General features: G+C 40.5%; 1 protein-coding gene across 1 annotated transcript; it reads right to left on the bottom strand.

Annotated features, from left to right (window-relative positions):
- Positions 1-3,636: 3,636 nt before the first annotated feature.
- LOC126285126 (trypsin alpha-3-like) lies at positions 3,637-18,082 on the bottom strand. The gene is made up of 2 exons (XM_049984448.1): positions 18,024-18,082; positions 3,637-3,928 (listed from the first exon to the last, which is right to left on the bottom strand). Exons 1-2 carry the CDS (start codon positions 18,080-18,082, stop codon positions 3,637-3,639), a joined length of 351 nt encoding a protein of 116 aa, XP_049840405.1.
- Positions 18,083-24,029: the final 5,947 nt, after the last annotated feature.

The raw sequence follows: 24,029 nt of genomic DNA, 5'->3' as shown, positions 1-24,029 counted from the left end.
ACGCGGAATCCGCAGCTGTGATACATACTATGTATATTTACATACGAAAACCATTGTGTTCGGGGTGTGGATCTGGCGGGTCGTAACTGTATCTGGAGCATAAATTTGAGCAGCAGTTGGCATCACAACGACACAAAGAACTGTTACAAACCGATTACCTAAATGGCCGCTACGAGTCATATTCCGCATACCCCGCATACCACTGACCTCAGGCCAGCACCATTAGCACGTTTAGAGGTGTCACACGAGAGCTGCATAGACTGTTTTCTAATAAAGGCCTGTTCTGCCTTGGCGCTAATGATGAGCGTGTGCTGGTTCGAAGGAGGCATGCTGACAGCCTGCAACCAGCCTGTCCTTTTACTCGGCAGACTGGACCTACACCTAGAGTTATGGTCTGAGATGAGATTTCTTATGGCAGTACAGGAATGTCTTATGCCACGCCCCTCGACTCAAAATTCTATCTCATTTTGGTGATTCGATCTATTGTGTTGCCATTCATGTACAGGATAACGCTCGTCGACATAGCGCTGTTGTAACCCAACATGCTCTACAGAATGTCGACATGTTATCTTGACGTGCTCAATCACCAGATCTGTCTCCAGTAGAGCACACATGGGACATCATCTGAGGACAACTCGAGCTTTCATCCACAACCAGCAGTAACTTTCCCTGTATGGACTACAAAGTGCAACAGCCATGGAATTCCAACCCACAAACTGAGATGCGGCACGTGTAAAACACAAGGCAAACACGTTTTAAGCTTGCATTTAACATTCTTACAATTACACCGGTTATTAATGTATCAGCATTTCACGTTTACAGCGTCTTATGTCGCTCTTACATTAACGTGTTATCTTGCAATGTTAATCACTTCATTATGTAATCCAGACAAAAGTAACAACGAAATTTCATTACACTTCATTAATAATTTATTGATGTTGCGATTTTTTCCCTTCATTGTATTAAAAAACACAATAAAGGTGATTTCAGGCTATTTGATTAGTGGTTAGTTCTATCGTGACACGTGTGTTCGTGTAAGGCAAGTGCATCTGACACAGCAAAAATCAATAAAACATTGTGTGAGGTCATCCACAAGAGTGCCAAAAGGAACTTGTTAAACTTCGGTTACACGACAAATCAGTCTAATCTAAAAGCCGTATATTCAATTAAATACCTAGGTATTAAAATTACGAACAATTTAAATTGGAAAGAACACATAGAAAATTTTGTGGGGAAGGCTAACCAAAGGTTGCGTTTTATTGGAAGGACACTTAGAAAATGTAACAGAACTACTAAGGAGACTGCCTACACTACGCTTGCCCTTCCTCTTTTAGGATACTGCTGCGCGCTGTGGGACCCTTACCAGATAGGACTGACGAAGTACATCGAAAAAGTTCAAAGAAAAGCAGCGCTTTTTGTATTATGGCGAAATATGGGAGAGTGTGTCGCATAAATGATACAGGATTAGGGCTAGAAAACATTAAAAAAAGGTGTTTCTCGTTGCGACGGAATCTTCTCAGCCGCACAGGGATAGCCTAGCGGTCTAGGCGCTGCAGTCATGGACTGTGCATCTAGTGCCGGCGGAGGTTCGAGTCCTCGGGCATAGGTGTGTGTGTGTTTGTCCTTAGGATAATTTAGGTTAATTAGTGTGTAAGCTTAGGGACTGATGATCTTAGCAGTTAAGTCCCACACGATTTCACACACGTTTTTTGACATTTTGATTTGAATCTTCTCACAAAATTCCAATCACTAACTTTCTCCTCCGAATGGGAAAATACACTCCTGGAAATTGAAATAAGAACACCGTGAATTCATTGTCCCAGGAAGGGGAAACTTTATTGACACATTCCTGGGGTCAGATACATCATAGACACAGGCAACAGAGCATGCACAATGTCGGCACTAGTACAGTGTATATCCACCTTTCGCAGCAATGCAGACTGCTATTCTCCCATGGAGACGATCGTAGAGATGCTGGATGTAGTCCTGTGGAACGGCTTGCCATGCCATTTCCACCTGGCGCCTCAGTTGTACCAGCGTTCGTGCTGGACGTGCAGACCGCGTGAGACGACGCTTCATCCAGTCCCAAACATGCTCATTGGGGGACAGATCCGGAGATCTTTCTGGCCAGGGTAGTTGACTTACACCTTCTAGAGCACGTTGAGTGGCACGGGATACATGCGGACGTGCATTGTCCTGTTGGAACAGCAAGTTCCCTTGCCGGTCTAGGAATGGTAGAACGATGGGTTCGATGACGGTTTGGATGTACCGTGCACTATTTAGTGTCCCCTCGACGATCACCAGAGGTGTACGGCCAGTGTAGGAGATCGCTCCCCACACCATGATGCCGGGTGTTGGCCCTGTGTGCCTCGGTCGTATGCAGTCCTGATTGTGGCGCTCACCTGCACGGCGCCGAACACGCATACGACCATCATTGGCACCAAGGCAGAAGCGACTCTCACTGCTGAAGACGATACGTCTCCATTCGTCCCTCCATTCACGCCTGTCGCGACACCACTGGAGGCGGGCTGCACGATGTTGGGGCGTGAGCGGAAGACGGCCTAACGGTGTGCGGGACCGTAGCCCAGCTTCATGGAGACGGTTGCGAATGGTCCTCGCCGATACCCCAGGAGCAACAGTGTCCCTAATTTGCTGGGAAGTGGCGGTGCGGTCCCCTACGGCACTGTGTAGGATCCTACGGTCTTGGCGTGCATCCGTGCGTCGTTTCGGTCCGGTCCCAGGTCGACGGGCACGTGCACCTTCCGCCGACCACTGGCGACAACATCGATGTACTGTGGAGACCTCACGCCCAACGTGTTGAGCAATTCGGCTGTACATCCACCCGGCCTCCCGCATTCCCACTATACGCCCTTGCTGAAAGTCCGTCAACTGCACATACGGTTCACGTCCACGCTGTCGCGGCATGCCACCAGTGTTAAAGACTGCGATGGAGCTCCGTATGCCACGGCAAACTGGCTGACACTGACGGCGGCGGTGCACAAATGTTGCGTAGCTAGCGCCATTCGACGGCCAACACCGCGGTTCCTGGTGTGTCCGCTGTGCCGTGCGTGTGATCATTGCTTGTACAGCCCTCACGCAGTGTCCGGAGGAAGTATGGTGGGTCTGACACACCGGTGTCAATGTGTTTTTTTTTTCCATTTCCAGGAGTGTATTTCGTTGGCACCGACTTGCATAGGGATAAACGGTTACCATGATAAAATAAGGGAAATCATAGCTCGTACGGAAAGATATAGGTGTTCATTCATTCCGCGCTATACGAGATTGGAATAATAGAGAATTGTGGTTGTGGTACGATGAACCCTCTGCCAGGCACTTAAATGTGATTTGCAGAGTATCCATGTAGATGCACATGTAGATGAAAATATTTATTTAAAGAATTATCAGTCGTTTGCTTAATTTCTGTAAGTAGTGATATTAATTTGGCCAGTGACTGTAGTATCTAAGCAAAGCTCTCATACGGCGGAATACATGTAGAATATTTGAAGCATACATTTGCGTATATCGTTTAATATAGACGAGTTAACGAATGAGAAAACAGCAACCGAAGAAAATTCCATCACATGTGGTACTGCGTTTGAGTGGCTACATCGGTGCAGCCGTGTGGGAGCTCTATCGCTAGACACCAGCGGTGGCGCTGACCCAGGAGCGCAGGTGGCCCACGCTGGTGAAGACGGCGGGCGTGGCTTCGCAGGGCGAGGCTGACCACGAGGCGATGCGCACCTGCGTGGCGCCGCTGTCCAGCGGGCCGCCGTAGTCGCCCCTGCAGGCGCCCTTGCCGGCCTCCTCGGCACACACCATCCTCTCTGTGACCGCGTTGAAGCCGGCGAACACGTCCTGGCAGGTGCGGCGCTCCAAGACGCTGGTGTCCACCTTGCGCAGGTTCACGGCTTCCGGGCCACTGGTGGACCTGTCACCCCATTGAGGCCCTCTTCGCGGCCGAACCCGTCAGGAGACAGACCTACGGGCCGTGCACACGTCCCAAGCAACGATCCAGACACCTGCACACCAGAAAGGGACAGCATGCAACGTAGAAATTATTCCAGGGTAATCTCAGTCGAACAGTTATGCTTAGAGTTGAATAATGAAAACCACAACAGATTGAAACCATCTGAGGAGCCTTAACTCGTTGGCAATATGTCAAAAAATTAGAAAAAAGTTAAGCCGAAAATTCTCACACAGTCCTATCCACTCTGTGTGTCCCACATGATTACTTTCTATTTAGCCACTTAACCTGTTCACACCAAGTCTTAATATTTTCGCTTATTACATATACTTAAACAATTAAACAAATTTTTCTATTATAATTCAGATAACCGGAATAGTAACAGAAGTGTACTGATTAATTACAACCATAGTGTCAGTTAATTATCAGATGAATTTATTGGCGTCAAAAAATTATTTATATTAATGATTCCTTACAGGAAGAAATTTAGTTATGTAGTCTTACCTAGGGACTTCAGACGAAGAGAACCCTTTGGATTATAAGAAGTGACTTATGTCTGCTATTATGTCTGTGTACAAAACAAAATCAGGCTTATTTCAGCAGTTGTAGACCGGTAATTATTTCTGTTTTGAAACTGGAGATGTCATTAATTTCTATAGTGTAATGTCTATATCGGCATGTTTTCAATATATTTAAATTGATGCTTGGGTATTTCATATTTCTCCCCAGTGCATCCATTCAAGTCCTGAAATGAACGGAGCTGTCTTTCATAAATTTCCTGTTGAATACAAAAAACCAAACTTGGTGGAACTTCACTACAAATATCAGACAACGTAAGTCCTCAGATGCAACGTACCAAATACATCAGTATCAGCGTCTCTGATCAATGGCACACACAGGAATATTAAAACATTATATAGCATCCACACAGAACGTGAGAGCAGCTAGAATAACGTAAAATTTCTATAAACCTTAAAGAACGTGTAAACTTTGGAGAAAAAGGAAACAGAATCAAATGTAAAACTATCTCATAAATACTAAACAAGCAGCAGTACCTTAGAAACAGTACTATTTTTCCCGATATATTCCTAAGAATATTGGGGATCAGATTGATGTATATGTTACATAAGTTAGGCACATTCAACTCATTGTAGATAATGATTTCTCATCACATTTCTTTTTGTTTATAAAGCGTAAATATTTCGTCTTCGTTTATTGAATTAGAATATGTTAAAATAATAATTGCGTAAAACTGTCATCTCACAAATAATCACTCTGTTCTCATCGGCTTCTGACAGAAACACGGCACATCTTTTTGCCACAAACGCAGTCCGAGATGTTAACACCGCTAACTCTATCTGATGATGATGATGTCATGGCCATATAAACACGAAGTAACCTTCAGGAGTAACGGAAGTCGATGGTCGATTGTATTATGTGTTCAGTTCAGACATGGACGAAGAAACTGTTATTATGTTTTCTGCTATCTGTATTATAACATTAAAGTTGCTGACAAATTTGTTCATTTACTGTACAATAGATGTATATTCTAAAAGTGATGCGAGATTGAAATCATATATAAAATTTATATACACGGTAAAAAAGGAGTGGTAATGTACAGTGTGTAGAAGCACCAAGTTGGAGGGATAAGAATGGATGGCCCACAGATTGATGCTCGGATTAAAAAGGGCATGACGCAGGAATGCAGTCATTTTTCTCTGGTGTTCGGGCAGTATTTCGAACAAGCTTTATAGGAAGTGCTAGAATCCGTAGTGGAGTGGGGAATGTAGATGACTGCCGTTCAGAGGCTCCTAGTTCGATTCCTGGTACGTTCAGGGATTTTTCCTTAATGAGAGTACTAGAACTGGGTCCACTCAGGGTTTTTGTGCCACGTATGTAGCTGCTTCACCGAGTAGTAGCTGTTGCAGGTATATTATCACCGCAATGGCCAGGAGCCCAACAAGCCCAATTATACTGTAGCCAGTGCATGCTCTCGGCTAGTGGCTGACACGGAAGTCGGTAGGAAACGATTTTCTAGCGTGTGTCAAGAATGGTAGAGCTTTCCTCTGAAGGAAGTTTCAGTATTGGGGTTAAATTTAGGGCTGAAAGGGCATCACTGGAAAGATACGCTGTTGTCTTTCTGTCCCGTGTGTAAGTGCAGAAGTTTTAGCCGGCCGGAGTGGCCGAGCGGTTCTAGGCGCTACAGTCAGGAACCGCGCAACAGCTACGGTCGCAGGTTCGAATCCTGCCTCGGGCATGGATGTGTGTGATGTCCTTAGGTTAGTTCGGTTTAAGTAGGTCTAAGTTCTAGGGGACTCATGACCTCAGAAGTTAAGTACCATAGTGGTCAGAGCCATTTGAACCATTTGCAGAAGTATTCCAGAACGATGCAAATGGTTGAAATGGCTCTGAGCACTATGGGCCTTAACATCTGAGGTCATCAATCCCCTAGACATAGAACTAGGTAAACCTAACTAACCTAAGTGCATAAACCACATCCATACCCGAGACAAATTCTATAATGGTCTAATAATGAAAAGTCTAACGAGCATAGAATGAATAGTTGCAAGACAGATGAGATTAGTTACAAATATACAACAGAAAATGGATACAACAAAGCGAAGCAATTCTGCAGCTTTGGAAGCAAAAATACGCATACCGGAGAAGGAAAGGAAGATTAAGCGGCAGCGTATCTCAGGAGAAGGCAGCACTTCTCATAAGAAACGCCAGTGCCATACATAGGCTTTAATATGACAAGGCAGCAAATGTTTAGGAGGCATGTCAGGAGTACAGAATTGTGGGGAAGTAAATGATGGATGGTGGAAAAATCGAAGAGGTAGAAAATCGAACGGTTTGAGTTGTAGTATTATAGAAGTACACGGACGAAATACCCAGGCTGATAAGAAGTAAAAATGTTCTCAACGAAATATTCGAGGAAAGGAGTACGTATTTTATAGTAATTAGAAGATATCAGTGGATGTTAGGTTGCGTTAATCAAACAAAAGGTAAATGCTGTACGTGTTGAGCAAATCACATCATATTTTCTTCAGCACGAAACTGGTGGTGAAAATCTTCAGCATGTCACACTGTCTAACTATTTAGGGGTTATTATGTAATAGCGTCCGTAGATCACGGTCTATCGGTAGCGTTCTTGTGTGCCGAGCATGCGGTCCCGGATTCAATATGTACAAACGTGCTCAAAAGTATCCGAACGACCTGAATTGCATTTCGCCTGATTCGCATACAATCCTCATAACGCAACTGTCTAGCAGGTCCTCTAATCGCTCCTCGGTACAGTTATTGAAAATGGTTCCAACAAATCACCACTAGAAAACACTGCTCTGTATCGCAATAACTCAAGATGTAAAGAAATACCACGATACTACAAATATCAGGGAACGCCTTATCACAGATAAGACTGTCCTTAAGGCCTCTAAGCTCATATTTATTACAATAAATGACATACTTGAAATGTTACAACTCTCATTATTGCGTCAGATAGGTAATGCATGTAGTAAGTTTGTCGTATTCATGATTTCCTCTTCAAAGTAACATAACGTACTTATTATTTAACAAAAAATGACATTAAAAATTTCAGATTTTCGCTAGCCGCTAGTTGATAATATGTATGAACTTCAAATGACACGACGAAGCGTCTCCTTCTGCATATGGATTCAAACCCATGTCATGCAGACTAAGCAAAGATTTCGTGAGTGACGGAAACTAACAGTAATTCCTGACTAGGCATACAGAGAGTGATATACCTCGATTTTAGACAGTATCAGTTAGCAAATATCAACTTTAAATTACATAACTTAAACATTTTTAAGGGACGCGAATTCCTACCCAGCATCTATTGTTGTAAAGAAATCGCATCGTGGTATGTAAAGAAATCTTTCATTAAAATGTCACGTTCCACATCCTTACGAAATGTCGTATTCATGATCCATGGAACAAATATTAATCGAATCAAAGCTAAGCTAATCTAATCACGTTGCTGACTAGCCATGAAGAGTCATGAATTAACGAAATTTTCGCCAATATCAGTAACAAAATCTAAACTTCAAAGTAAAAGACCACAGTTTTTGTAATAAACCTGGACTCCTATCAAGACCCATCCGTCTCTGTTAACTAACCACGAAAGATGTCTGATATACTTCCATTCAGAAGTAACTTTTAAAGATGAAGTGCATGATGTGAAGTTCTGGGACGGAGATACGAATCCAAACAGGTAATCGGATTGTTAGCTAAGTAAAATCAAATGTTATGTATCGGTTTTTCTTACCAGCTGCTAGGTATTTGACTCTAAAATAAGGATACAAATTTTTGGGCTTGAGCGACAATCGAACCGTACACCTACCGCCCTGCTTTATTATCCACGAATATAGCTTACGTACCAATTGGTCACTCACCAACAGTAAGATGTGTGCGTGTTTGACAAGAAATAACGACACCTATATCGAATTTTGGCAACACATGAACAGACATTGCATTTAACATTCGCTATCAGGCCTGTGTGCACATAATAAGGCTAGAAATGAAATTATGAATATTTTTGTACTGGATCAGGATGCAGACCTACATACTTACCTTTGGAGAAAACCTAGCAAAGACCGCAGTCTTGGGAAAAGTAACAATATGACTGAACTATATTTTTCCGAGAGATTCAGAACCTCAAGAGAGGAGATACGAGTTCAAATCACAGTCCAGCACCACATTTTGCAACGTCTGTAGTTCAATCAAGTACAAGTAAAATAAGAGCCCTGTTCCTTTAAATGGCTATCCGTTCATAAAATAAAATAAAATTTTGTAATGTATGTATGTTTACTGGGGACAGTATTTCTGTTTATCATGACTTCAGCCTATGTAATTTCGCAATGTAAACTATCTACGCCTAGTTGGTAATGAGGGAACGTGATGTTTAATGCGGATCATGAATTATAATCTCTTTCCCTTGAGGTTACCAGAGGTAAAGTAAATCTGTTTGTGCCTCTTAAAAGTAAATGAACCCATGCATTGCACCTGTGATAATTCGTTCCTCAAGACCATTGTGGCAATATTTTCAAGCCGCAAGAGTGCGCAAGCAAGTAGGCATATAATCTATTTACAGTTATTTTAGTCGGGTTATATAATGCAAAAATACTCCTTGAATGTGTATTATTGCGTAATTTCAATTATTTATAGTCTATTCGTGAGCTTGCGCACATTCATTGGGATCAAACCTATCACAGAAATAAGCAAAAGACAAATATTTCTTGCACCATGCACAACACACAAACGAAATCCCACTGCACTGACGTATTGTCTGATATATTGCTAGAAAAACATATCTGATTCATGTTGCTAAATACAACTCTATCATATATCAATGTGGATGCGTACGAAGTGTATAAAAGCATATCTTCAAATACACAGAAAGGTACAAAGGGATATTCAACTGAAACATAGACATGAACAAGATTGTAACTGGGGTCGAAAGCATCGTCGTCTACCACCTTGGCAACTCGAACGGTGACAGTGCTCGGTCGGTTACTTACGTTTACTAGTATCAAAGCTACTGCATGAAAACACAGAAATGTTAATAACCTGAAGTTCATTAAATTTGGAACCCATAGTAAAGTAAAGAAGTCATCAGTTGGAAGATTGGTTTGAACACCACAGTGCTTTAATAGATACGGTGATGTTGGAGGTTGTATGCTGTTGCTTTTCACCGACCTTTTAATTGACGTGCCTAGTTGGTTAATAGGGGAACATACAGTTTAACGTGGTTTTCGGACTACAGTGCAACTCGGCATTTTCCACACTGCCCGAGGGGAAATTAGTGTAAAATGCGAGATAAGTTCTTGGGACTGACTAGGGATCGAAGCCGAGACCTTCGTACTCGCAGTCTTGCTATTTATCACTTTGCGACCATGTAGCAACCACTGTGGCTTCTGCTTCGCATTAAAATTAAGGATCTCTTGTTTGTGCCTGCGTTGGCACTTGCGCGACCCTGCACCTAAGTAAAGAGAACTGAATTGAGTGTAATGCCTTCAAGTTTGCATAAACAGAAAAGGAGAAAAATTAAACAACATATATGGTCTCTCTTTGATGCCTCAATCTACATTGCCATTATGCGTCTTATGAGAAAAAACGTACACGGGAAGGTCCTGTTGTTTTATTTAAATGATAACAAAATCAGGTAAAACGAACAGTGAGGATGTCAGCAAAAGCGCATTATGATGTTGCACTGCCCAGGGCCTGTAATGATAAAGGGCCCGTTTAGATCAGGCATAATGTATACAGAAGTGGAAGAGAGAGCACCACTAAATTATACAATCCGTATGCATTGCACACACATACATTACTGTTACAGTGTACTTATAGAGGCCAATGGGTTAATTGCGTACTTTCCGGTGAGAAAGAGCACTGGCAAACAGTCTTCGCTACATTAGGTAACTTAAAATAATGTCACTCTGAGCTAGAATTTATGGTCAGCGACTAAGTGTAAGGTCAATGGGTCGGATGCGGGTTTTGCAACTGTGAAATTCTTCCCCACATTACAGAAGCGAATATTAACTTTAAACTAATATTGCGAAAATTTTGAACTTGGATAGCTTAGAATGAAGATCTTTCTGTTTATTGCAAAGGAAAACAAAGGATTTTCTAAAACATTCTCTGTCATAGAGAAGCTGAAACAGGTCACGTCGACCAAATCATATGGATGAACTGACTGCGACGTATATCGGAAGGCAGTAAGACCGCCTGGCTTTTGGTTTGGCAATTTTCGACAGCCATTTCTAGGTGCAAGTAAATGAAGAAAGATAGCGCGTTTTTGTTATAAGTGACCTTTCCACCAATTACTTCAGTTTTAATGTGATCTACGAGTAATTGCTGATGTTTGACATTAACATGAAATTAACCTGTTCTTGAGCAAACTACTTCTATAATGACCAAAAGGCATTAAATGTTGTTCAAGCACATGTGTTCCAGCAGCGGTATGAAGAAAGTGATAGTAATAATGACGGTAATAATCGAATTATTCGGTAACTTCACAGTGGATTTCGTAAAACTAAGAAATATTTGCTGAATTACTGAAAATTTCAAAATGGCATCACATCGGAGCTATGATGCCTAGAAGAGTCTTTACATCCTGCTGACATGAGAATAGCGTAATCTCCGCGTCAGAAGCTTGCTTCTACTTAACCATTTCACAGACTCGGAAATATATTCCACCCTGACTAATTTTGTAAGCTAAGTATATGATCCGTTACAGCACACTCCTGCGGCTGGGAAATACGGCCAAAATGCTCTGGTGGAACGCACTATCACAGGTGCAATGCGTGGGTTCACACATTTACTTTTAAGAGCCACAAACAATTTTTTTTTTTGTCTCTGGTAATCTCAAGGGAAACACGTTATAATTCATAATCCGCATTAAACATCTGGTTTCGTCATTACCGACTAGGCGGAGATAGTTTACATTGGGAAATTACATAGGCTGAAGTCATGGTAAACAGAAATACTGTCGCCAGTAAACTTACTTACATTACAAAATTTTATTTTATTTTATGAACGGATAGCCATTTAAAGGAACAGGGCTCTTATTTTACTTGTACTTGATTGAACTACAGACGTTGAAAAATTTGGTGTTGGACTGTGATTTGAATTTGTATCACCTCTCTTGAGCATCTGAATCTCTCGGAACAGTACAGTTCAGTCATTTCGTTCCTTTTCGCAAGACTGCAGTCTACTCTAGGTCTCCTCCAAAGGTACGTATGTGGGTCTCAATACTGATCCAGTACAAAAAAGTTCATAATTTCATATCAAGCCTTATCACGTGCACACCGGCATGATAGTGAAAATTAACAAGCATTTTTAATGTCTGGTGATGTGTTGCCAACATTCGCAATTGGTGTCGTTATTTCTGGTCAAACACGCACACATCTTACTGTTGGTGAGTAACCTATTATACGTAAGCTATATTCGTGGATAATAAAGAGAGATGATAAGTGTACGGTTCGATTGTCCCTCAGGCCCAAAAATTTGTATCCTTGTTTTAGATTCACACACCTAGCAGCTGGTAAGAAAAACCGATGCATAACATTTGATTTTACTTAATTAACAAACCGATTACCTGTTGAGTTGTATCTCCGTCACAGAACTTCACATCATGGGCTTCATCTTTAAAGGCATACACGCTTTGTTACTTCAGAATGGAGGCATATCAGACATCTTTCGTGGTTTGTAAACAGAGACGGAAGGGTCTTTATAGGTGTCCCGGTTTATTACAAAAACTGTGGTCTTTTATTTTTAAGTTTAGATTTGGTTACTGATATTGGCGAAAATTTCGGTTATTCATGACTCTTCATGGCTACTCAGCAATATGATTAGATTAGTTTACATTTGATACGATTAATATTTGTTCCATTGATCATGAATACGACATTTCGTAAGGATGTGGAACGTGTCATTTTAATTAAAGAATACTTTACATACCATGATGCTATTTCTTGACAACAATTATTTACTCTCTTTTCCATTGTTTTTTATTTCTCTCTCTCGCTCTCTCTCTCTCTCTCTCTCTCTCTCTCTCTCTCTCTCTCTCACTCTCTCCCCCTCACACACACACACACACACACACACACACACACACACACACTAACACACACACGCACGCACACACACACAAACACTAATTTTTATATTTATTTGTTTGTTGTGCTCAACTATCGTCCATGCACGAAAACGTCCATGAATGAGTTCCTTATTTTTGAGTACACTTACGACAGAAATATAAAAACAGCTAAGAGAGTTACTGACTTAAGATGCTTAGTTTAGAGTAAGTTCTGAGTATTACTAGTAACTTCGCTCCAGTCTCTAAACCCAGTTACAGACATGTGAATCAGACACATTACGTATTCTAGGCCGTAGCAGCCGTGTCTTTGAGACGTCAGCTACGGTCACTTCATAGCCCGCTGTAGAAACACATCGATTCGTCTTCTTCCTCCTGGTATTGTAACTGAGATTTGACAACAAGGCAAGGTATGTTTGGCAACTATGTGATCGACGAGTTACTTTCTGGTGTGAACGGAATTAAGTCTCAAAGTTCACTTGATTTTTTCCTGTCATTTCCATTGAATAATCTGAGTTATTATCGCTTGACATGTTACAAAACATTGTAAATTTACGGTTTTCAGCCCAGGAAAGTCGTTGCACGTGGAAATCGCAACTAATCTTGACCTTTAAACAGCGATTTACGAGTTCTAGTGACTATTGGCCTCGTAATAGGAATACCAGAAACGTCAATCTTCGCTAGCACTGTGCTAACATGCTGACATGTAAAGAAGTGTCTGCTCAGGTTTGCGGTTTCAGTCTCGCTGAGTGTCACGTTTTTATTCCTTCTGTGAAAGAGCTACAAGCATTCAGATCAAACATCGATAAGGAAAACACAAGAAAATACTTTCGGCTCATAGTGCCATGGTGAAAAACTTACAATGCTGCACAGCAGGTGACAAGCTAATTTTGGGAATACATATCTTTATGAAATGCTACATTTGCATAGCTCTTGAGCATGACACAGTATACCAATTAAACACAGACCCAATAGAAATCTAAGTGAATTGTATTTTCCTAATTCGGTGCGATAGAGGCACACTTGTATACATATATTCAGGCTTTATTAAAACAGACTTTCGTCGTAAGGTTATCGGGGGTAGTTTTATTTCATTTCCTATAATACAGTGCACAATTTTCGTAGGGTTTCTTTTAGTCTTGTTTAAACAATAGTACACATGAGAGAGTAATTAATCATCAACGATATATGCGAATTTTCTAATGTTATTTATAACAGTCTGACAATGCACAGGTAGTTTATTGATTACATGCACGTAGAAAACTTGTTCTGAGTTAAAGCTGTCAAACAAGGTTTGAAGAAGAATAAAATGCCATTACCACACGACAGGTAATGTAGAAAATACTTCTCTGGCGTATTTTGGCACGATGCGCTCTCCCCATATATAATACAAAAGTTTCGAGAGGCATGTGCTGCCTGGCCGTCTATTAAACCTGAAAAGAACAAAATGTCGCAATAGTTGGCCCTTTTTCCACATGCGACTATTTTGGGTTGAGAAGTGAAGGGAATTACCTTCAAAGTTCCATTAGATTGATAACTTCAGCAGACAACAGAATTGCGTTTTAAAAGTGTAGCAGCGAATGTATTTGAATTAGCGACGTTTTGTCAAAGGCGCTCTACACTTACCGTTACACTACTAGCTGAATCGTAGCTACATCACCTCCTAAAGGTAACAACAATTCCTCCAGAACTTTCGCATTCTACAATGTTGTGAGATAATGCATATGGCCGCATGTAGACTTCTGAGAGACAGACAGTCAGAACTTTTCTTTTGCACTGCACGACGTTTACAATAAACAGATAGCGCAACAGAGTAGCTCAAGTGGAAAGGAACACTTCCTATTTAAATTTATGCATCCTGCTTGTTGGCCGTTCTGTGTAGGTGGCAGTTGCGTGATTTTATTTCGGTGATTACAAAACAGAGTCGAATGTATCCATTGGGTAGCTGAGGCAGCTAGTTCATGGTGATTCGGTCAACCAATTAAATGAATTTACTGAACATGCTGCAAACCACTACAGGGAGCCTGTGTGTCAGAATGCTCATCCAGTGTGGCGCAACGGCTTTATAATAGAAAATGAGCTACAGAGAAGAGAATGTGGTGGTCTGTTGAATACCTTGTAGATTCACATACACGTGATCTGGTTTCAATTACGACTTCTGCCGATGATTTTTGATAGGGAGAGACAGATTCTATTCTCTTCTGGCTCCGCCAAGTGAAGAAGGTATAATAGCATTTTGGTCTAAAATTGACATTAAACATGATATTCCTTCTGTACCAAGTAGACATTGGGTTGAACGACGATAAAGTCAGGAGTGGCGACATGTAGAAAATCACCAGTAACCTTTCCTTTACTAGTTATTTACTTCTAGGGACGAAACAAAGGGTACGTAGGGTATCAGGACACTTATTCTATTTTTATTTGAGCTTCCGTATGTCGATAAATTGTTTCGGAACTGGGACTGTAACTCAGATCGCCCTTAACGCAGAATTTGATCCCTTCGTGAAAATACAGCTCCACTACTATTTGTTGTTTGTTCAAAACTGCAGATTCCTCAAACTCTCCCCGTGAATGGGTTCGAATCCTGGCCTGGCACTAAAGTTTTCATTATATATTATCAAGCTCTAGCATGAGAACACCTATCTGCTGGTGGACAATAATTTTGATTTTTAATGTATTTTCATTCGTTGTCAACACTAACGATATCTGACGTTTTTGACTCCCAGTGAGACACAGAACTATTTGCAAGATCACTGTAAGTTCAAGAATGTTATTCCGAGCTGCCGGTGGAGAAAAATTCGGTTGCTGACGTCTCTTTGTGTGTAGCCAACAACGATAAGTGTGGGGTATGATTACCAGCCAACACTGAACTCTTCGTCATATTTTTTCTAGTTCAAACATGCTCACATGTCGCTGCTGGTGTAACAAGCCCATGTTTAACTTTCGTTTTTTCTAGAATATAACAGCAATAGGTGCCGGGTTGGAGTCCTGGGAAGGAAAACATTAATGTTTCGGCTCGTCATTTCAGTTAAAACATCTTGCTACTGCCGAGAAAATATGTCACACTTGATTGTGCTTCGATAACAATCCCATTAGGTTCTGGGTTCGAATGCCTGTCCAACACAAAGCTTTACCTCACGGCATTTCAAGTAAATTACTTGCGACAAAGATATATTTTACATCTCTCGTAGTTCGTTCACATGGCCAATAGATGCTGGGTAGGAATTCGCGCCCGTTAAAAATGTTTAAGTTATGTAATTTAAAGTTTATATTTGCTAACTGATACTGTCTAAAACCGAGGTATATCACTCTCTGTATGCCTAGTCAGGAATGACTGTTAGTTTCCGTCAGTCACGAAATCTTTGCTTAGTCTGCATGACATGGGGTTGAATCCATATGCAGAAGGAGACGCTTCGTCTTGTCATTTGAAGTTCATACATATCATCAACTAGCGGCTAGTGAAAATCTGAAAATTTAATGTCGTTTTCTGTTAAATAATCAGTACGTTATGTAATTTTGAAGAGGAAATCATGAATACGACAAACTTACTACATGCATTACCTATCTGACGCAATAATGAGAGTGGTAACATTTTCAGGTATGTCATTTATTGTAATAAATATGAGCTTACAAGCCTTAAGGACACTCTTATCTGCGATAAGGCGTTCCCTGATATTTGTAGTATCGTGGTATTTCTTTACATCTTGAGTTATTGCGATAAACAGCAGTGTTTTCTAGTGGTGATTTGTTGGAACCATTTGCAACAACTGTACCGAGGAGCGATTAGAGGACCTGCTAGACAGTTGCGTTATGAGGGTTGTATGCGAATCAGGCGAAATGCAGTTCAGGTCGTTCGGATACTTTTGGACACGACTGTATAATGACTTTGTGCATATGTACTGTTTGTGTTTTCCTTTTCTTTTTCGTTTATAAAAGTGTAGCTATGGTGTTCTTTTAATCATTGACAAAGGTGTTCTTAGGGTCTTGTGGGTTTTATTGTTGTTATGAAGAAGGTGTAGTTATCTACACCGAAACCTTGGTAAACACTTAAAACTAGGTGATTTTTTCGGGTTTTTAATTTTTTAATATATCAACCAACGTTTGCTGACACAATGCGAATTTGAGGTTCTTAATTTACATACGTCTTTGTTGCACACAGAGCGCCATATCTGCATATCCGGACCTAACTGAAAGAAATTTTTCTCAGAGTAAGGCAGTTCCATACTGACGCATTAGACCGTCTACTAAATTTCGGTGCCATACGGTAATTACAACCCACACGGCTCCCTGTGAGTAGCTGCACTTTAGTTACAACCACCTAGTATTTACAGTTGCATGTAACCTGTCATTTGTAGGTAATGAACCACATGGATATTCTCCTTGTTCAATATAGCCTGCTAAATTATTTTCGAATGTACCTGTGTACACACTATGTTACACGCAATTTGCCTAGGGTTAGGAAACACATACGGCTCGAGTGCACGTTTGTGTACTCACAAATAAGGTGGACTCTCTCTTCAATTGAACTACAGGTGAACAGGGATAAACAGGTCTTGGCTCACGTGCGCAGTATGGGGAAATGACACCCCTGGCTACAGCTCTGGAACGTAGATGAAAGTAAATTCAGGCTGTGAGGAGGGATGTGGGTTGTACCTGCTTAACTCAGTCGATAACAGTATCGACAATCTACATCTAAATGTACATCTACATACATTCATCGAAAGCGACCACACGGTGCGTGGTGGAGGGTACTCTAAAAGTGAGGGAAAACGACTGTCGGTAAACTTCCGTACGAGCTCGATTCCTCTTATCTCGTCTTCGCAGTTCTTACGCGAGATGCAAGTTGGTAGCAATTCTGCAGTCTCTCACAGATACCACTTCTGTAAACTTTTTCTAAATGTTACACGAAAAGAACGCCGTCCTCCATCCAGGGATGCCCATTTGAATTCACCAAACTTTTCCATTATTTTACCGCGTTCATCAGAGCTAACGGTAACATATATTGCTACAGGCCTTTCAATAGCTTCAATCGCTTCTTTACTCCGACCTTCTGGGGCACAGTTCTCAAGAATGGAACGCACAAATCTTACGTCCCTTGTCTCCTATGCAGATGAACTACAATACCTTAGAATTTTTTCAATAAACCGGACTGGCCGTCTTTCCTACGATTCACCTCACCTACTCCTTCCACTTCATATCGCTTTCCAGTCTTACGCTTACGTATTTAATCGATGTGACTCGGTGAAGCAGCACACAGCTAATATTGTATTCAAGCATTATGGGAAATTTTCGAGGTGTCGTCCGAAAAGTGACGTTCCAGAGTACAGCTGTTACGTCATGACGGCGCCACAAGCTAAAGACAGTCGCTGACAGACGCAACCGTGAATAAGAGACGTCGGCGGAGACACGCCTCAGGAAATTCCATAAGCCGCCGCTGCTACTCACGTCAGAGCGCAGAACCGCTCACCCGACCCTGTGACCGTCAATGAAGACAGCAGCGTCATCATAGCAGACTCATGGCCTCTCGTCGTGCTTGGGTAGCTCAGATGGTAGAGCACTTACCCGCGAAAGGCAAAGGTCCCGAGTTCTATTCTCGTTCTGGCACACAGTTTTAATCTGCCAGGAAGTTTCATATCAGCGCACACTCCGCTGCAAAATGAAAATCTCATTCTGGAAACATCGTCCAGTCTGTGGCTAAGCCATATCTCCGCTGTATCCTTTCTTTCAAGAGTGCTAGTTCTGCAACGTTTCCAGAAGAGCTTCTGTAAAGTTATGGGCGCTCCGCAGATGTACGAACCGCTGTAATGGAGGGACAGTAGCCAAGGGTAGTACTCTATGGTGATCGAGGGCCCACCAATGATGCGACCAACAGCTTTATTCCACAGCCTGACTGAGGAAGCCAAGGCTGCAGCTGAACCCAGAAGGCATAATAGGAATATAGCGAGGAGCTTCATTCTGGAGGCAGTGACCAAGGGACGTTCGGTTGACAACGTGTGTATACAGACATTTCGTTGCAGGTCGTGAGATAGTAAATAATGAGGACATTTATATTATATCTCTTCTCTGAAATTACACGGCTCCAAAAGTACTTTCCGAGCTGCTTTAGCATTTAAAACTCTTATCTTCAACACAAGATGCACGAGATACTGGTTGGCAACGGGTTCTTCACAAGAGATATCTTAGTTGTTGAAGAATAAGAAACATTTATACCCTACTTAAAAGTAGAAGTCAGGATACAGTCACAACAGAAAATCAGATGCATTTTAAACCAGTTCATTTCTACAAATGATTCGAAACCAAGTGTTTGCTGTTGTACATTTTAACTATCAGAGTGTTTGCTGGGAAACAGAAGTGTCGTAACTGTTACGTCGTAACAGGCAGTACGTTACCGTATAAGTGTTATTTACAATCACACCTTCGAGCAGAGAACATCCGCAGATATCGACCAACCCGTGTGCTTATGGCGTCCTGACATCTCAAGAACTTCCAGTAGTGGAAATGAAACAATGACTGGTAACGTACAAGGAGAATACAAGAAAGGGTGCAATTCGAACAACCCAAGTAGTGGGTGGAAAGCTACGCAATATTGTTTCATGGTTTACCGCCATGCTCTCGCCGAGGAAATGAGAACCAACATATTTCAATTTAATATCATTGTGTTTTCTTTTCAACATTGGTGCATCAATGTATGTATGTCTAAAATGCACCAAGAATGCGTTTCATCATTTTGATGAAAAATTGCCATAAGACCCGAAGTCCACAAAAAGTCGGATTTCAGAAAATAGTGACACGTGGTTGCAGTTCCACAACATTTGGTTTATCATCCAAACTGGACGCTTAAGAAACAATGAACTATAACATGAGTGATTCCAGAATAATTTTCCACTCTGCTGCATAGTGTGCACTGGTAAAAACGTCCCGCGAGATCCATTAATTCAGGAGTGCTAGTTGCACAAGTCATGCAGGAGAACTTTTGTGAAGTTTTTAAGATAGTAGATGAGGTGGGGTAGAGAGGGAAGTAAAACTGTGAAGGCGTTTTTTAATTCATGCTTGGATAACTCAGTCGGTAGAACACTTCTCCGAGAAAGGCAAAGGTCTCAGGTTCGAGTCCTGGTGCGAAATACAGTTGTAATCTGCAACAACTTTCACGTTTCAAATGGAATGTTGACAGAGGTATTAGAATTGTATCTGAATGACGCCATCACGGAGCAGAAGACCCATTAGAGCAGATATTACGATGAACGTAATGACTGCACCGATAAGAATGAGCAACTGATATTACCAATTGTAGGCTGTGAAGCGTTGTTACAGTATGAAAGGTGGCAGATTTGTAAGCGATATTCACCACAGTAAGAAAATTTTCTGCGTACATGTACAAAAAAACTCTCTGGATTCCAAAGTTAAAGTTGTTGTCAACCACTCAGTACGCGCCCGCGCGGGAGACAATTTGCTGCAGATCATGGTTGGAAGCAAATATGTGTACTTGTGCGGAGACCTAATTTCGGAATGCTGTTGCAGTAATTTGGTACTTATTAAATAAGGTAATATCCATATGCGTGCACGAGTTTTGCAGAAAGTGGGATATCGCGTGGAGAGAACAATTTTTTAGTTTTGTTTCACAAATTTTCCTGTCTTACAGTACTTGACTGTTAAGATATTAGAATGAAGTTTTCACTCTCTGATATTTTTATTTTTATGATCTCGTGAACTCATGAACTCAGGAAAAGAATGTATCACTCTTTACTCGTTTTCGTCTTTGAATAAAAATCTAAATTTTATTTAAAGAGCTAATTATGTGAACGTTTGAAGTTTTGCCTAAAGCGTTTATATGAAGGTGTTTGTGTCTAGTTTCGTATTATAGTAACAATGAACAGTAATGAGACAAAAGGTTGTTGTTCAAACACATTCAGTTTCGTTGATTAAAGCACAAGGCCGATGTGCAATTAGCTTTTTACATTATTCGGCATTAAGATCCACATCAAACTTTCTATTTAAAAGTTCTGAATGAAAAGTGTCTTGGGCTCGCATTGCACTTAGTGAGATCGCACTATTAACTGTGAGTTAGGCTGGCGCAGCATGTTTCATTTCATACGGCAGGCTTGATTAAATTATAACAAAGCAGCTAGATTTATTTCAGACAAGCAGTTGCGAAGCAGAGCTGATAATCGTCACATAGGTACATCTAACTGATTATTAGGACCAGAGTTAAATATTGCGTTGCGTGTTCAGTGATGTCCATTGAGATGATATTTACATTCTGACGTTATTTAGCTCTGTGTTTTGCATTAGAGATCAAAGTATTGAAATTATTCACTCATGGTGGGTCAGACGGGTTAAATTCATGAGAATTGCATATAATATACGTAATAATGTATGTAGGTACTACAAACACACAGGCTTCAATTTAACATCATTAGCGGTTACATTCACCCACTAGTGAGTATAAAGTTACGTTAAGTAGGCTACGTTTTAAAATGTTCCATAGTATTTATTTTTTCGAGCCCGAGTCTTACATTCATGTCAGTGAAAGTCGTTTTTCAGTATGTATCTTTGTTCTGAAGATATTTTAGTAGTAGTAGTAGTAGTAGTAGTAGTAGCTTTATTCATCCATAGATCTCTTTTTACAAGGATGTAGCACATGCCAAAGTATTTAGAGTTAAGACCAATTTAAAATAAGCTGATTCGTATACACATAAATTTACAGACTTTTAATTACACACAAAGATTAGATTAACTACTAGTATACAATACTTAAAAAAAACTTAATAAATACTGTAAGGCCACAATGTTCACTCATATCACACTATCAGTACTATACACGCATTGTTTCATAACACTTAACTCACTACGCACACAAACACAAACACACACACACACACACACACACACACACACACACACACACACACACACTGTGTCTCAGGACCATTTTCTGTACCGCAACTTCTCATTTGCAATCCTGAAAAACTGAGTCAAAATCCCTCAATAATGAGTGAGATGTTGAGCGCAGAAAGAGGTGTTAGTATTGCACTATGCGTAGGTTGGGGGTAAGTATATCAAGAAAAGGAAGAAAGAAGGAACAAAAATATAGTGTGCAGGAGTTATGTGGAACGTTGGATGTTTTATAATCACTATGGTTATTTATTTGTATAACTTGTTTTTAGGACATTCCCACTCCGTTTTATCTAAGTAATCCTTCAAGGTACAAAATGTATTGTATAACAGGTGCTATTAGGCTGCCTGTAAAAAAAAGTGCATTTTTGCGATTACTTTAATCTCTATTGGTAATTTATTCTACAGCTTTGTGCTTTGGCAGAAAATGCTGTTTTGAGTATTATGTTTATATTTTCTTGGTAAATGTATGTTGAGTGTAGCTCTTGTTCCATGGCCATGGACAAAGCTCTTTGTGCAGTACCAGTGTTATTTTTGATGTGTACAACTGACTGGTAAATGTATTCACGTGGAGCAGTTATATTCCCCACTGTTAGGAACAGATATTTACAGTGAGCTCGACTACAATTTTTGGTTATTATTGTTATGGCTCTTTTCTGCAGTTTAAAAATTTTGTTCATGTTTTGTGCATTTGTTCCCCAAAAACTTACGCCATAGCTAAGAATTGAGTATACATATGAATAGTATTTCACTAAAAGACATTGCATGGTGCACACTGATGATAGGATTCTATGGGCATAAAATGCTGATGACATTCTGTTTGCAAGTATCTTTGTGCATTCACACCACTTCAAATGAGACTCGATATTCATTCCTAGTAATTATGCATTCGTTACACAATCTATAGAGGTGACATCTACATTTAATTTAACACTTCAATTTTTCCCCTTCAAACTGATATTCATGGCATTAGTTTTCTTTATGCTCACAATCACTTTATTGATTATTGACCTATCATAAAGTTCCTAGAGAATTTCATTTGCTTTCTCTGCAACGAATTCTCTTGTTTTCTCAGTAACTATGATATTTCCGGCATCAGTGAATTTTTTTGACATGAGTAACACTACTGGGAAAGTCATGGATCTATATCAGGAAAATTATTGGTCCTAATATGCTACATTGCGGAACCCCTATATTAATGTACGTATTTTGGTTCTGATAGGTGTTTTATCTAAATGTTTAGATCTGTTTGATGTATGTGTTATCTCTACTCTTTGTACCCCACCTGCTAGGTATGATCGAGACAAGTCATTTGCTACTCCTCTTATTCCTAATGGTTCTAATTTATTCAGTGGAATTTTGCAGTCTACTACATCAAAGGCTTTAGAAATATCCAAAAATATGCCAGTGACACACTCATCCTTGTCAAGGGCATCAAGTACAACATTTGTGAATTCTACTATGGCTGACTCCGTATTTTTGCCACTTCTGAAACCCAACTGCGATTCTCTTAAAGGGAATTCAGATAATTCATTAATCTGTCTTTCATAATTGTTTCTATTATTTTTGAAAACGGTGACAGCAGGGAAATGAGCCGCTAATGTTCTATGTCTTCTGCATTACCTTTCTTAAGCGAAAGTACAACTCTTGTCTGTTTTAACTTTTCTGGAAATGACCCTGATGTGAGGGATTCATTTGTTAAGTTTGTTAAGGGGCTTTGTATAAGCCCTCTGCGTTGTTTTAGTACACACACTGATACTTCATCTACACCTACTGCCTTTATATTTTCCAGTTTTTGAACAGTTTTATTGACTTGTTCTTTGTGGTTGGAAGTAACCGTTGTATTTAGCACAATATTATTTAGAGGAGTTATATTTGTTTTAGGGAATTTTTGCTGTAACCTCTCTGCATTAGTTGCAAAATACTTACTTACATAGTTTCCTAAGTGTTGTGGATCATTTATTACCTTATCCTCCTGCCTTAGCAGTATGTTATTCTGCACTTATTTGCTCTCCCCGTTGGCTTTTTTATAACATTCCAGACTGATTTGCTTTTATTCTCTGCATTATATATTATATTGTCACAGAATGACTTTTGGCAGCAATCAGCTATTTCCTATATACCTTTTTGTATCTATGATAGAAGCTTAGGAATTCTGGATCATTGCGACTCTTTTTCATGGAACTGAGGTATTTAAGTGTTTGGAAGGGCTTGTTAATACCTGCTTGTGGGGCGGCGAAGAAGTTGTCGAATGAGTTGTTTGAATGTTCATTTCACGTAACAGACAATTGCCGATGCAACATATGTAGGACGGCGAAGAAGTCGTTGTTTAATGTTGAATGAAAGTTGAACATTGCCACCTTAAATCACGCGAGCCTGGCAACTAATTTGGTGGCCAGTCAGAAAGCGAAGGGAAACTTACTGACCTTAGTTCCCAGTCTGCACGGCCACATTCCTGTACAGCCCAGCTAAACGAAAAATATCCATAGTTCTTCACGGGATTAGGGCTGCTTCAATAAAATTTAAAGTTCCAAACAAGATTTTATTATCTTAAAGGCT

This window comes from Schistocerca gregaria, chromosome 8 (assembly GCF_023897955.1).
Source record: "Schistocerca gregaria isolate iqSchGreg1 chromosome 8, iqSchGreg1.2, whole genome shotgun sequence".
NCBI lineage: Eukaryota > Metazoa > Arthropoda > Insecta > Orthoptera > Acrididae > Schistocerca > Schistocerca gregaria.
Note: the sequence above shows the minus strand (reverse complement) of the source record. Positions and strands in the feature narration are given on the sequence as shown.